The 11,460-nt window shown below is 32.8% G+C and overlaps 1 protein-coding gene across 1 annotated transcript in view; it reads right to left on the bottom strand.

Annotated features, from left to right (window-relative positions):
* Positions 1 to 494: 494 nt before the first annotated feature.
* Positions 495 to 11,460, bottom strand: part of LOC110031405 (5'-methylthioadenosine/S-adenosylhomocysteine nucleosidase 2-like) — an 88,522-nt gene continuing 77,556 nt past the window's right edge. The window contains exon 8 of the mRNA XM_020734581.1: positions 495 to 911. Within this exon, the coding sequence (XP_020590240.1) occupies positions 714 to 911 (198 nt within the window). The 3' untranslated portion in view covers positions 495 to 713. The remainder of the gene's footprint in view (positions 912 to 11,460) is intronic.

The raw sequence follows: 11,460 nt of genomic DNA, 5'->3' as shown, positions 1-11,460 counted from the left end.
TCACTCCAACGTCAAATGCCATTACATAACCTCACTCTATCAACTATCTTAAATGATCATAAATAAAATGTTTTTGATACTAGAATGTGTCTAGCCAATTCTAATTCAAATGATATTATCAATGGAAAATTGTGCATGCTCAAGAAAGAATGGAAAACTAGTCTAAAAATCGTTTTCTGAGACTTATAGTGTGTTTCAAACTACCAACATTACATCTTCCAAAAGTAGAACGAGTTCAACTCCCTTATAAAATAGACATTCGGCAAGCTTGTTCCCGTGATTGGGATAGGATGACCAGCAGAAGCTGGAGAACATTCAAAGAGCAAGAGAGAGAATAAATCTCTATTAACAAAATTATATTTCAAAACTTAAAAATATGACTGCATTGTATTTGCATATGTTTTCATAAAAGAAAAATAAAAAATTATAACAGTTCAATTGACAAAGTATTCTCATTTTTCAAAACTTGAACATTACTATAAAAGGAATGCTGCAACGTTCAAAACAGCATAAATGGGGGAAAAAGCATGGTAAATGGGAGCCTTGATGATTTATCAACCATAAGAAAAGGTAATAACACAAATGGATCTCAAAATGCACAGAAAAGTGCACCGCAGATGAGCCATATATAAACAATATAAATTATCCAGCACAACAAGTTATGAATTGGAAGAGTATATATAAACTGAAAGAGAGAATGTGACTTCCATAATTCAGAGATCAGAGAGACACCTCCCATTAATGAAATATATCACCTGGGTGACGGATTGATCTAGGTTAGCAGTGACTGCAACCAGATTCTGGAGGAACTCCTCAGCAGTTGGCTTCTCCCCATCGATGATGTCGGTCACTGCTTTAATAAAGATGGTGGGCACTGAAAGCAGGTCAGCAACATATGCAATAGCCGCACCCTGCATTAGAAGATGTGATATATGTTACTAGAATGTAAGAGGACGATAGCCTATTTATGGAATGGCTTTAAGCTCAATAAACCATATTATCAACCAAACCATACCTTTAGGTTTAGATAACAATTTCCTAAGCTGGCATAATGTATTTGTTTGCTTATTTACTTAATAAGAGGTGCGATATGAAGATTACCCAGGAGGTTACCAATCCACATACTACTCATGCCCAAACACACTTTATTGCAGAGTTCTCATGGGATCCAACGCATTGGTGTCGATCTTCTTTTAGTTGTTTGTTTGTTAGGAAAGTTGAACCAAAGCTGAATTTTACCCTTTTTTTTTTTTTTACTCATTAAACATATATGAGGATATGAATAAAATACCACAAAGATGTGATAATCTGATATAATTGCAAATTCCAGGACATGCCATAGGAATGCTTGAATACTTTATAAACGAAATATATATAAATTCTAGTATTCGCTTACTAGAGATATCACATCATGAAATATAATATCTAATGAAATTTTATAATGATAAAAGACAAAAAAATATGATGATTATAATAATAATAATAATAATAATAATAATAATAATAATAAATATTTTTTAACACGCAAATTAGCTATTACATGTTTTGCTACTATCAGTAATCCTTACGAATATCAACAAAAAATATTCAAAAAAGTAAATATCAATGTCATCCTTAAAATAACTAAATAAAGCATGACTAGATAACCATAATTATTTAGACTAACACACTTAATGCCAGTTTCACACTAGCACTAGCGCTTATGCTCGTTGCCAAAGCAATTTCCCCTTTCTCTATAAAAATATTATTTCTAACGATGGATTAAGCAATATCACCAGTAAAAAATATTTCAATATCATTCATTCTAGTTAATGTGTTTTCATCAATAATATCATAACGTAGTGTTACTTTTTGGGCCCCTCATAAATAAAAAAGGAAAATTAACATGCATAAATACTAAATCTTCTCCCCGTTGTAAAGTGACTTTATTTCTCTTAAGTGAATTAATAAAAGGATATATATTCTAAGAAAATTCACAATAAGAAAATGAACAAGATTGAGTTAACAATTTAAAATCAAAACTTTGAGGTCATAGGGAACTACTTCCAAAATATGGCATTATAACACTAAATTGACTCATGCTTGAATTGCCTCTATGTTGTTTAATTTGGTTATGAAGACCAATTATGGTTTTATATTACTTTTAATAAAATCAATACCTGATTTAGAAGTTATCGTAATGTTAAATAATAAAAAAACATTAAGGACTTTACAAGTTAAAAAATTACCCGTCTTAGATGTGACTTGAAAAATCCCAAACAACATCAAAAAGTGCTTTAAAACAATTAAAAACTAAATCTTGCTTTAATATAATAAGAGCTTTGTTTATCAAGCCATTTAAAATAAAAATCCCTATGATCGATTTACTTCTAAACTTACAGTAGGAAAATATTGAATCAAATTGCGAAGCAGAAAACTCCATTTAAATGATAATAAATGATCCAAGCCTGATTTTGCTAACTAGAGTAAGCTTTAGTTTAAAAGGGCATCGCTTCGGCTTCAAAGATGGTTTTGAAGGTCACAACATGATGACTTCAACTAGAAGAACTACTGAGAGAGAGGCTGAGTGAAGTTAGTTTCAAACATTCGCCTTTATGGCTTTGACTTTGGTTGTGAGCTCATGATCAAAGGTCTTTTGGCTTTGAATATAAGCTTGCAATTCAATTCCTCAGCCTCATGTTCAGCTTAAAGAAATGTGAGAGGGAGACCAAGTGGCTTAGTCTTTGACTTTGTCTTTAGCAAGCATACCTGTTGTTGGTTAGGGCTAAGGTGCAAGTGTGTACATGTTTTTCTTCCCCTCGTAAGAGTTTGATGCTTATGTGTCCTACTTGTGCTCCCCAATTTTGAGTATCGTGTGTCCTGCCTTCTATCATATTGGAAAAATGTTAAGAGTTCAATTTCACACTAACGGGTTGTTTGGCCTCAAATAGGATTTAGCGTTAGTAGAATTTAATAAATCCGTAAATTGTAAATCAGTTAAATCCACCCAATAATTAGATTTAGTAAATTCAGATTTAAGTTCAATTGAAGGCAGTTTTTGGGAACTTAAATTCAAAAATTCATAAAACCACGGAACTCTTGCATTTTACTGTTTAGTTGAATTTAATAAATTAGTGATAAATCCAATTAAAAGGAGCTACCATACACCCCCTAAAAATTTTGACATGAAGCAATATGAAGCGTTAGAGCTGGTACCATGTCAAAGACATCTTCAAAATAAACACAAGCTAATTTGGATGTGTGTATGCTTCGTAGGGGAGAAAGCAGAGAAAGAACTTAGATTTAGAAGCCTTATGGCTAATTTCCAAGCAAGCCAATTGGAAAAATTGTTGGGTCCATAATTGGTTATTGTTATCATTCTATAGTTAATGTGGTATATGTATGTATATACATATATATTTTAAATGCAACTTTTTATTATATAATTACCGTAAAAATAATATGATGCTCATATTATGATTTAATTTTTTATTATTTTTTTATTCTTTACTATGATTTAATATGTATTTTTATAAAACTAAATTTTGCACTAATGCACAGGACTCAATAGGGAAAACATTTGATGTATCGGGACATTGAATTCACTATCACTTTGTTCATAAATATTAAGAAAGAAGGTTACTTAAATGAAACATGATTTAGTACTCATGATATAATGATAGATTATTGTGTGTTTGTGTTATACAATGTATTGCACATGTTTCAATCAAAATTTTTTTAAAGGATAGAGGCGTGAATTCTCTGCGATTTAGGGTTTGAATTCTTGCAAGGATATTTTCATGATTTTCTAGCATTTTCTTCTTGAATTGGTATTGCTTCTGGTGTTTTCATCGTGCTCCTGAATTGAGATCTTTGTTTTGATCTTATCTAGGGTTTCTTTGTTGTTATCTTAATTTTACTATTTCATTGGTTGTTCTGATTGAGGTTTCCATAGCAAACCCTACCTTTGCTGAGAAGGTTAGAGGCACTAATAATTTTGTTGACAATTCTCCTACGTTCCCATATCACTTTCATGATATCTTTGATAAAGAATTAGATGAAGAGGTTTTAAAGAAGGCGAGAAGGAAAGGTGGAAAGCCAGCAATTTTTTTCTCTGAAACTGAAACTATCAAATTATTTGATCCACTAAAATATGCACTTATTGGAAAATTTACCTATGGCCATCCTAAGATGGATCTTATTAGAAAATGTTTTGGTAATCTCAAATTAATTGGTGAATGAAAGGTTGGAGCCTTAGATGGAAAACACATTATTTTTAAACTTCGTATGAAGGAGGATTATGCAAGATTATTTGGTGGTAAGACATGGTATATAGAGAACTCTCGAATGAAAGTGCTGAAATGGTTTTCAAACTTTGAATCATCTAATAAACTTCCTATCATTCCAGTCTGGTTGACATTTCCTGGCCTTAGATTATATTATTTCAATCAGAAAGTTTTGTATTCTATTGGAGCCATTTTTGGAAAGCCTTTCAAGATTGATTTGGCAACTTATAATTTTAGCAGGCCTTCAACTACTAGAATTTTGGTGGAGAGGGATATCACCTCTTTCATGTTTGATGAAGTTTTGAATGTTTATTGGCAGAAATTTGATATTGATTCCATTCCAAAGTATTGTACTAAATGTAGAATATTTTGGCATAATATGAATGATTGCTTTGTTGGACATTGGCAGAAAGTTGAGATTGATTCCATTCCAAAGTATTGTACTAAATGTAGAATATTTGGGCATAATATGAATGATTGCTTTGTTGCACATCCAGAACTCAGAACAAATAAAGCAAAGAATGTTCAGGGACAGCACAGAGTGCAGAATCAGCAACAGCAGAAGGTGTTGAAACATAATAAACAAGTTCAAGAAGGGCAGGTCATTAGTAACTTGAGGATTTCAGCACATGAGCTTTCTAAGGAAATTGAATTGGTTCAATCGGATAGTTTTCATCAGCATATCAGAGGAGAAGAAACAATTTTGACAGAAAATCATCTATGTAATGAACCTGGGTTGCATAATGAACAGGTGGATGCTCTTGGACAATCTGGTGAAATTCAACAGTGCAAATTGATGATGATATGGGTGAACAAGGAATAAGCTCTCAGGATATGCAGCAAGTTGAAAAAGGGGGAAAAAAAGCATTTTGAAAAAGAGATTCAAGCAGCTCAAGAGGATGTGGAGGGTGAATGACAGATTCAGAGGTCCAGGAAAAAAAAAGGGAAGGAATAGGGAATTGAGCTATTTGAATCGTTTGGATATGATTCAGAACTCTGAAAATTCATCTGCTAGAATCCTAGCTCTCTGAAAATTCATCTGCTAGAATCCTAGCTAAAGTAAATGATGGAGCTCTTTCTATGCTTACTAGGAGTAGATCCATTCACAATGTTTGATTCTCTAAATTGGAATGTTAGGGGGCATCGCAAGGTGTCATGCCTAACAGATTGGTGAATTTGTTTAAGATTCACATTATCAGATGCTTTGCTTTACTTAAGCCAATGATCTCTGTTGAAAATAGTCCTAGAACAGTTAAAAAGCTGGGGAAGTACAATTATGTTCCCGACAGCAATCTCAAGACTTAGGTTTCTTTGGAAACAGGAGATAGGAGTTAAGCTGATAATGGATACTTACCAATTTTTACATGTAGAAATTCAATTTCCTAATGTTAAAAAGTCCAATTTTCTATTGTTTATGCTGGATGTTCAACTGCGGACAGACTGCAGCCTTGGATGGATTGGGGGGTGATTAAACCTCAAGTAAATGATCCATTCGGATGGTTCGTGGAATTTCAATGTCTTTGCATCTCCACTTATGAAGAAAGGGGAAAGGGAACCTTGTCACAAGTACGGTAAGATTCAGGGACAGCAGTCTTGAAACAATTTTGTTTGAAGCTAAAGCTTCTGGTGGCATATTCACATGGCAAAGAGGGGAAATATTTGAAAGACTTGCTACAGAGTTCTCATAAATCAAAGCTGATTGATGAATTTCAATTTATTGAGGGAGCTCATCTAAATAGAACAGCCTCTGATCACAATCCTTCATTGCTGAAGGTTAGTGAGATCGAAAAATCTTGCTGTTTAGATTTATTAATACTTGGACAACATATTCAATCTTTCTTGAAACTGTTAAGGAACATTGGATGTCTTATTTGTCTAATCATCGTTGAATATCTCTTTGGGATTTACATAAGAAATTGGCTAGACATTTAAGAACATGGAATTGGGCGGTGTTTGGGGATGTCCATAAACAGTCATTGAAGCTGAGCAACTGGTTTCTAATTAGAAGTTGATTTTGATAATGGCAATGTGCAGGAATCTGTTCTTATTATGCTCAGAATTCTCTGATGGAGACTAATCAAGTGGAGCTTGATTTTCTTGAACAAATATCTACCTACCTTAGTCATATTGAAGGGGATCGAAATACCAAGTTCTTCCATGCATGTGTAAGAAAAGAAGGCGAGAGAACGTCATTCCTAAAATCAAGGATAAGAATAGATTTTGGATCAAGTCTCAGCAGTTTATTATAGAAAGTTCTATAAATCATTTCGAAGAGTTATTTAAGGAAAAGACTGTTTACATTGATGAAATTGATCTAGATGTCATTCCAACCAATAATAACATAGCTGCAGATCCTATGCTATCTAAGGTACCACTGGAAGGCGAAATTACTGAAGCTTTAAATGAAATTGATATTAATAAGGTGGCTGGTCAAGATGGTTAAACAGCAGCTTTCTACATCCATGCTTTGGATATCATAAAGGGTGATGTGATATGTGCCATCCAACAGTTCTTTAGGGAAGCTCTTCCACATAAATATTTTAGATGTTCTACTATTGTGTTGAATCCTAAAGATGGGGTAAAAGACAAATGGGAGAATTTTAGACCAATTAGTCTTACAACTGTTACATCTAAAATTATTAGTAAGATTATGGTTAAAAGATTGCAACCTCATTTGACTCATTTAAATAGCCCTCAATAGTCTGGTTTTGTAATTGGAATAAATATCTCTGAAAATGTGCTAATTGCACAAGAAATGCTTATGAATCTTGATAAGCAATGCAGAGGAGGTAATGGAATTATTAACTTGATTTGACAAAAGCCTATGATACAATCACTTGGAAGTTAATTATTTCTATCATTAAAAAAGAGAGGTTTTTCTGAAAATTTGTGAAACATCATCATGATGCTGCTGGAGAACAACTTTTACTCCATTCTGATTAATGGTCAATCATATGGGCATTTAAAGTCTAGTAGAGGATTGGAGCAAGGAGACCCTCTTTCTCCCATCATTTTTCATTATTATCATGGACTCTTTATCAAGGAAACTAAATCAGCATTATATTTTTTATCCTGATAACAGATTTTGTGCTAAAGGAAGTGATTTGGTTTCAGATTTTGCCTATTTCGATGATGTCATCCTTTTTTTGTAATATATGAAAGAATAACATAAAGCATATTTATAAAATATTCCTTAATTTTGAAAGAGTGTCAGGTACGGAGTTTAATAAAGGCAAATACAACATCTACATAAGTAGAGGATTTCTAAAAATAAGACAGCAATGGATTAGTCACTTTACTTATTTTAAAGTTGATTCCCTTTAAAGTATTTGGGCATAAAATTGAATACTGCTAGAGATAAAAATAAATTGTTTGATGATAATAGGAGAATTCAAAGCTGGGAGAACTCCTTTCTTTCATTCGGAGGCAGGCTGACTCTTCTTCAAAGTGTTCTTACTTCCTTTCCTTTATATAATCTTCAAGCCTCTAAGATGACCTCTAGTATGCAATCTAGAATGGAGCGAACTTTCAATAAGTTCCTTTGGGCTGGTCATGAACAAGCTATTCATCAGGTTTCTTAGGATAAGTTGTGTAAACCTAAGAAAGATTATGGATTGGGTTTTACAAGTTTTAAGCATGTTATGGAAATTAACTACTGTAAATTATGGATTAGATTCAGAAACAATAAAAGCATTTGGAATAGCTTCATGCATAAAGGTATTGTACGTTCTCTCATCCTCTTGACTGTACTCCCAAGCTTGGGGACTCTATCATATGGAAAGAACTTCTTAAGATAAAAGATAAGGTTGAAGACTTTATGGTTTGGGAAGTGGGTAAAGGTGATGTAAAGTTTTGGTTGGAAGATTGGACTCTACTTGGCCAGCTGAACAAGGATGCTGTTGGGACTGTAAATATGGAGCAAAAAGCTTGAGTTTTGATATCATAATAATTGGAACATTGGGAAACTGCAGCAAGATCTTCCTGAGGATATTGTGAAGATCATTACAGAAATTCCAATTGGCACAACCTTGGAGGATAGACCTAAGTGGAAGAAAGCTGATTATTGTTCAATAACGAAGTCAATCTCTAAGAAGTTAGTTGGAAATCATTCTTTAAATAATGGTGATCTCATTTGGAATACTATTCTCAAACCATCTCAGCCCTTTTTTATTTGGAGCATGAGAATTAGATTCCTTCCTGTGGATGATATTTATAAGCTTAAGCGTTTTCCTTCGATTTATCTACTCTGTGAACAAGAGGAGGAATCATTCTTACATTTACTTTATTCTTACAGGTTCTCCATTATAGTTGAACTAATCTATGTCAGTTGTCTAACATTTTTATGCCTATCCATGGTAATGTTTCAATGGGGCAGTGCATAGCAAATTGGCAGATGAATATATCAAAGCTTCAGTTGCAGAACTACATTCCATATATTTGTAGCTGAATGTTGTGGATGGAGAGGAACTATAGGAAGCATCAAGAGAAGCAATATTCTGTTGAAAGAGTTGTTATTAATATAAAGGCATTTATCTATAAAGTGATTAAATGGAATAAAATTAGTCAAAACTCTTCGAAAAATCTATTGGTGGAGAATATTTCTAAGGTTCAAAGGAAAAGGCAGACTATCAAGCTAATAATTGGATCAAAACATACATAAATTTCACTAAGGTTAATGTGGACAGAAGCTACGTGACTGAGAAAGCTGGAGCGAGAGAAGTTTTCAGGGATTATAATGGGACATAAATGGTTGGTTTTGCAGCTCCTGTAAATCCCATTAAAGCTCAATATTCTGAAATGGCAGCTGTTTTTTACAGCCTGTTAATTGCTAAGAGATTGAGAGTTTGGTCAATCATCATTGAGATGGATTCCTTGGTCACCTATCAAACATGTGTTGGTGCTATTCATTGCCCTTGGTACAACATCTTACTTTGGAGGAAGATTTTGACTCTATTACCTTACTTCAACATCAGATGGTCATATACTCCTAGAGAAGCTAATAAATCTGCAGATTACTTAGCTAAGCTGGGAGCAGTTAGGAATAATTTTCTAGTTAGTTCTTCTTATAGTCAGGAGCTTTTTCTTTTGTTAATGGGAGATTTAGTTGATCTTCCGCATATTAGAGTCTCACCATGAGCTCTTCTTTTGTAAAGATTGTTTGATCTTAATAAGATCCATGTTTATCCAAAATAATAAAAAATATAATGTATTGGACATTGTTGAAATTTCATGTAATATACTCAACTATTAATGCTCATTCTATTATATTAACATGCGTTAATTTCAGAAAAAAGGAAACAAAATGATTAAGTTGCTTAGAAGAAGAGGTTCAAGTTTTCTGTGATATTTGAGTCTTTTGCAGCTGTACTCATATTTTTATAATTATAGTGATATTATAATTTAATGAACCAAAATATATGTAAAATGATTACTGTATAGAAACTTTTTTTATTGAAATGATTTATGATATAACTTGAAATGATATTGATAGTTTTGCTTCATTGTATTTTTGATAATATATGAGTACCTTTAGGTTATTATGTGAATAATAGATAAAAAAATTCTTTTTAAATAAATATATAAAATCTAATATGGTGTCCGACACGATATAACTTGCTCCAATGCAAGGAATATGTCATGGGCCATGAGAACATTTTGTAATAGAGCAAAATATTTAGCGAAATTATATTATAATAAAGCCAAATTATTGATCAATAACTAAGTGTTAAGGATTGATGAGCATAAGGTTATTTTTTTAACCCTTAATATAATTCCTTTTAAATAAATATAGGATAAAATCTAATATGATGTCCAAAAATATTGTGTGTGACACCATATAACTTGTTCCGATGCAAGCAGTATGTCATGGGCCATGATAACATTAAGTATTAGAGCAATAGATTTGAAGAAATTATATTACAATAAAACTAAATTTTAGATCACTAACTGAGTGTTAAAGATTGATGAGCGTAAGGTTATTTTTTTAACCCTTATTCGCATTCACATTATTATGATTGATGCCATGCAATTGCTAAGTATGAGTATTTTGTTTGGGATCTTATGAATTTTCAAAACCAGATAGTAAATGCAAAGAGTTCCAATTAAGCACTGAGATACAAAGTATGATGGAGTCGTAACTTTGATTTAATGATAAATTTTAACCAATTTGGCTGCCGAATTGATGAGCAATGCTCAGAGATTACAATGGATAATAAAGAAAAGCATTTGTTGGTATTTATGGGATTAAAGCCATATCACATTAAGGCAGAATCTCAACCAATAGGAGCTTGGTAGTTGCAGATAGATAAAACATTTGATAATTTATAATGGCCAAAAAATTGCAAGGTACTCTTGGCGGTGTTTTTGTTTAGGGGAGAACTTGAGCAATAACAACTGAGCCAGAATAGTTAATTTTTAGGATAGATTAAATAACATGATTACTTGATAAGAGTTGGCTGATACATTCAAAGAGAAGTTTATATCTTCATTAACTAAACGGCTGATGCAAGCGTCTTTTAACGTCGACTTGACAATAATGGGATGTTGTGGGAAGTAGTTTATTGGAGAATCATCTACGAGTAGTACAAGTGGGAAGAAGAGCTGATTTGGACAAAGAGACTTTAAGAGGCTCCATAATATCAGTTACCTGTGATTCAACATGTTCTATTAGTGGTGCCCCTATAAGTGTGACTTGTGGGAGGAGATATCTAGGTCGATCTTATGTAATTATAAAACAATATCTTAAACATAGTTAGTCTAGATAAAAGAAAGCGGCTTGCCTGTAAAAGGGACAATATCAGAAGTCAATGTCAGAGCTAAAAACTTGAGACAAACTTGGAGTTAGAGACCACTACACCTAAAGCTATCAATGAGGGATCCTTGAGTAGAAGTGGAGAGGAATTTATTGAGAGGTAGTTTGGAGTGAGTCAGAGAGAGTCTATTACCTTAATTGCTACAGCTCTAATGCAATCTAGAGAGCATAGCTTGACTCAACAGAAAGCCAAAAATACAACTAGTTCTGTGACTTGTATAACTTTTTTTAACATAATTATGTAGATTTGTGTCTTAATTTGGGGCTAATCATTCCTTCATTGTTGATAAGTAATTTATATTATTGAATTTATAACCAATCATACTGCTATCTAATTTTTCTATCGTTTTGCTAATTGGAGATTATATGATAGTAAGTTATGCA

This window comes from Phalaenopsis equestris, unplaced genomic scaffold, assembly GCF_001263595.1.
Source record: "Phalaenopsis equestris unplaced genomic scaffold, ASM126359v1 Scaffold000805, whole genome shotgun sequence".
Taxonomy (NCBI): Eukaryota; Viridiplantae; Streptophyta; class Magnoliopsida; order Asparagales; family Orchidaceae; genus Phalaenopsis; species Phalaenopsis equestris.
This window is presented reverse-complemented; position numbering and strand designations above follow the sequence as displayed.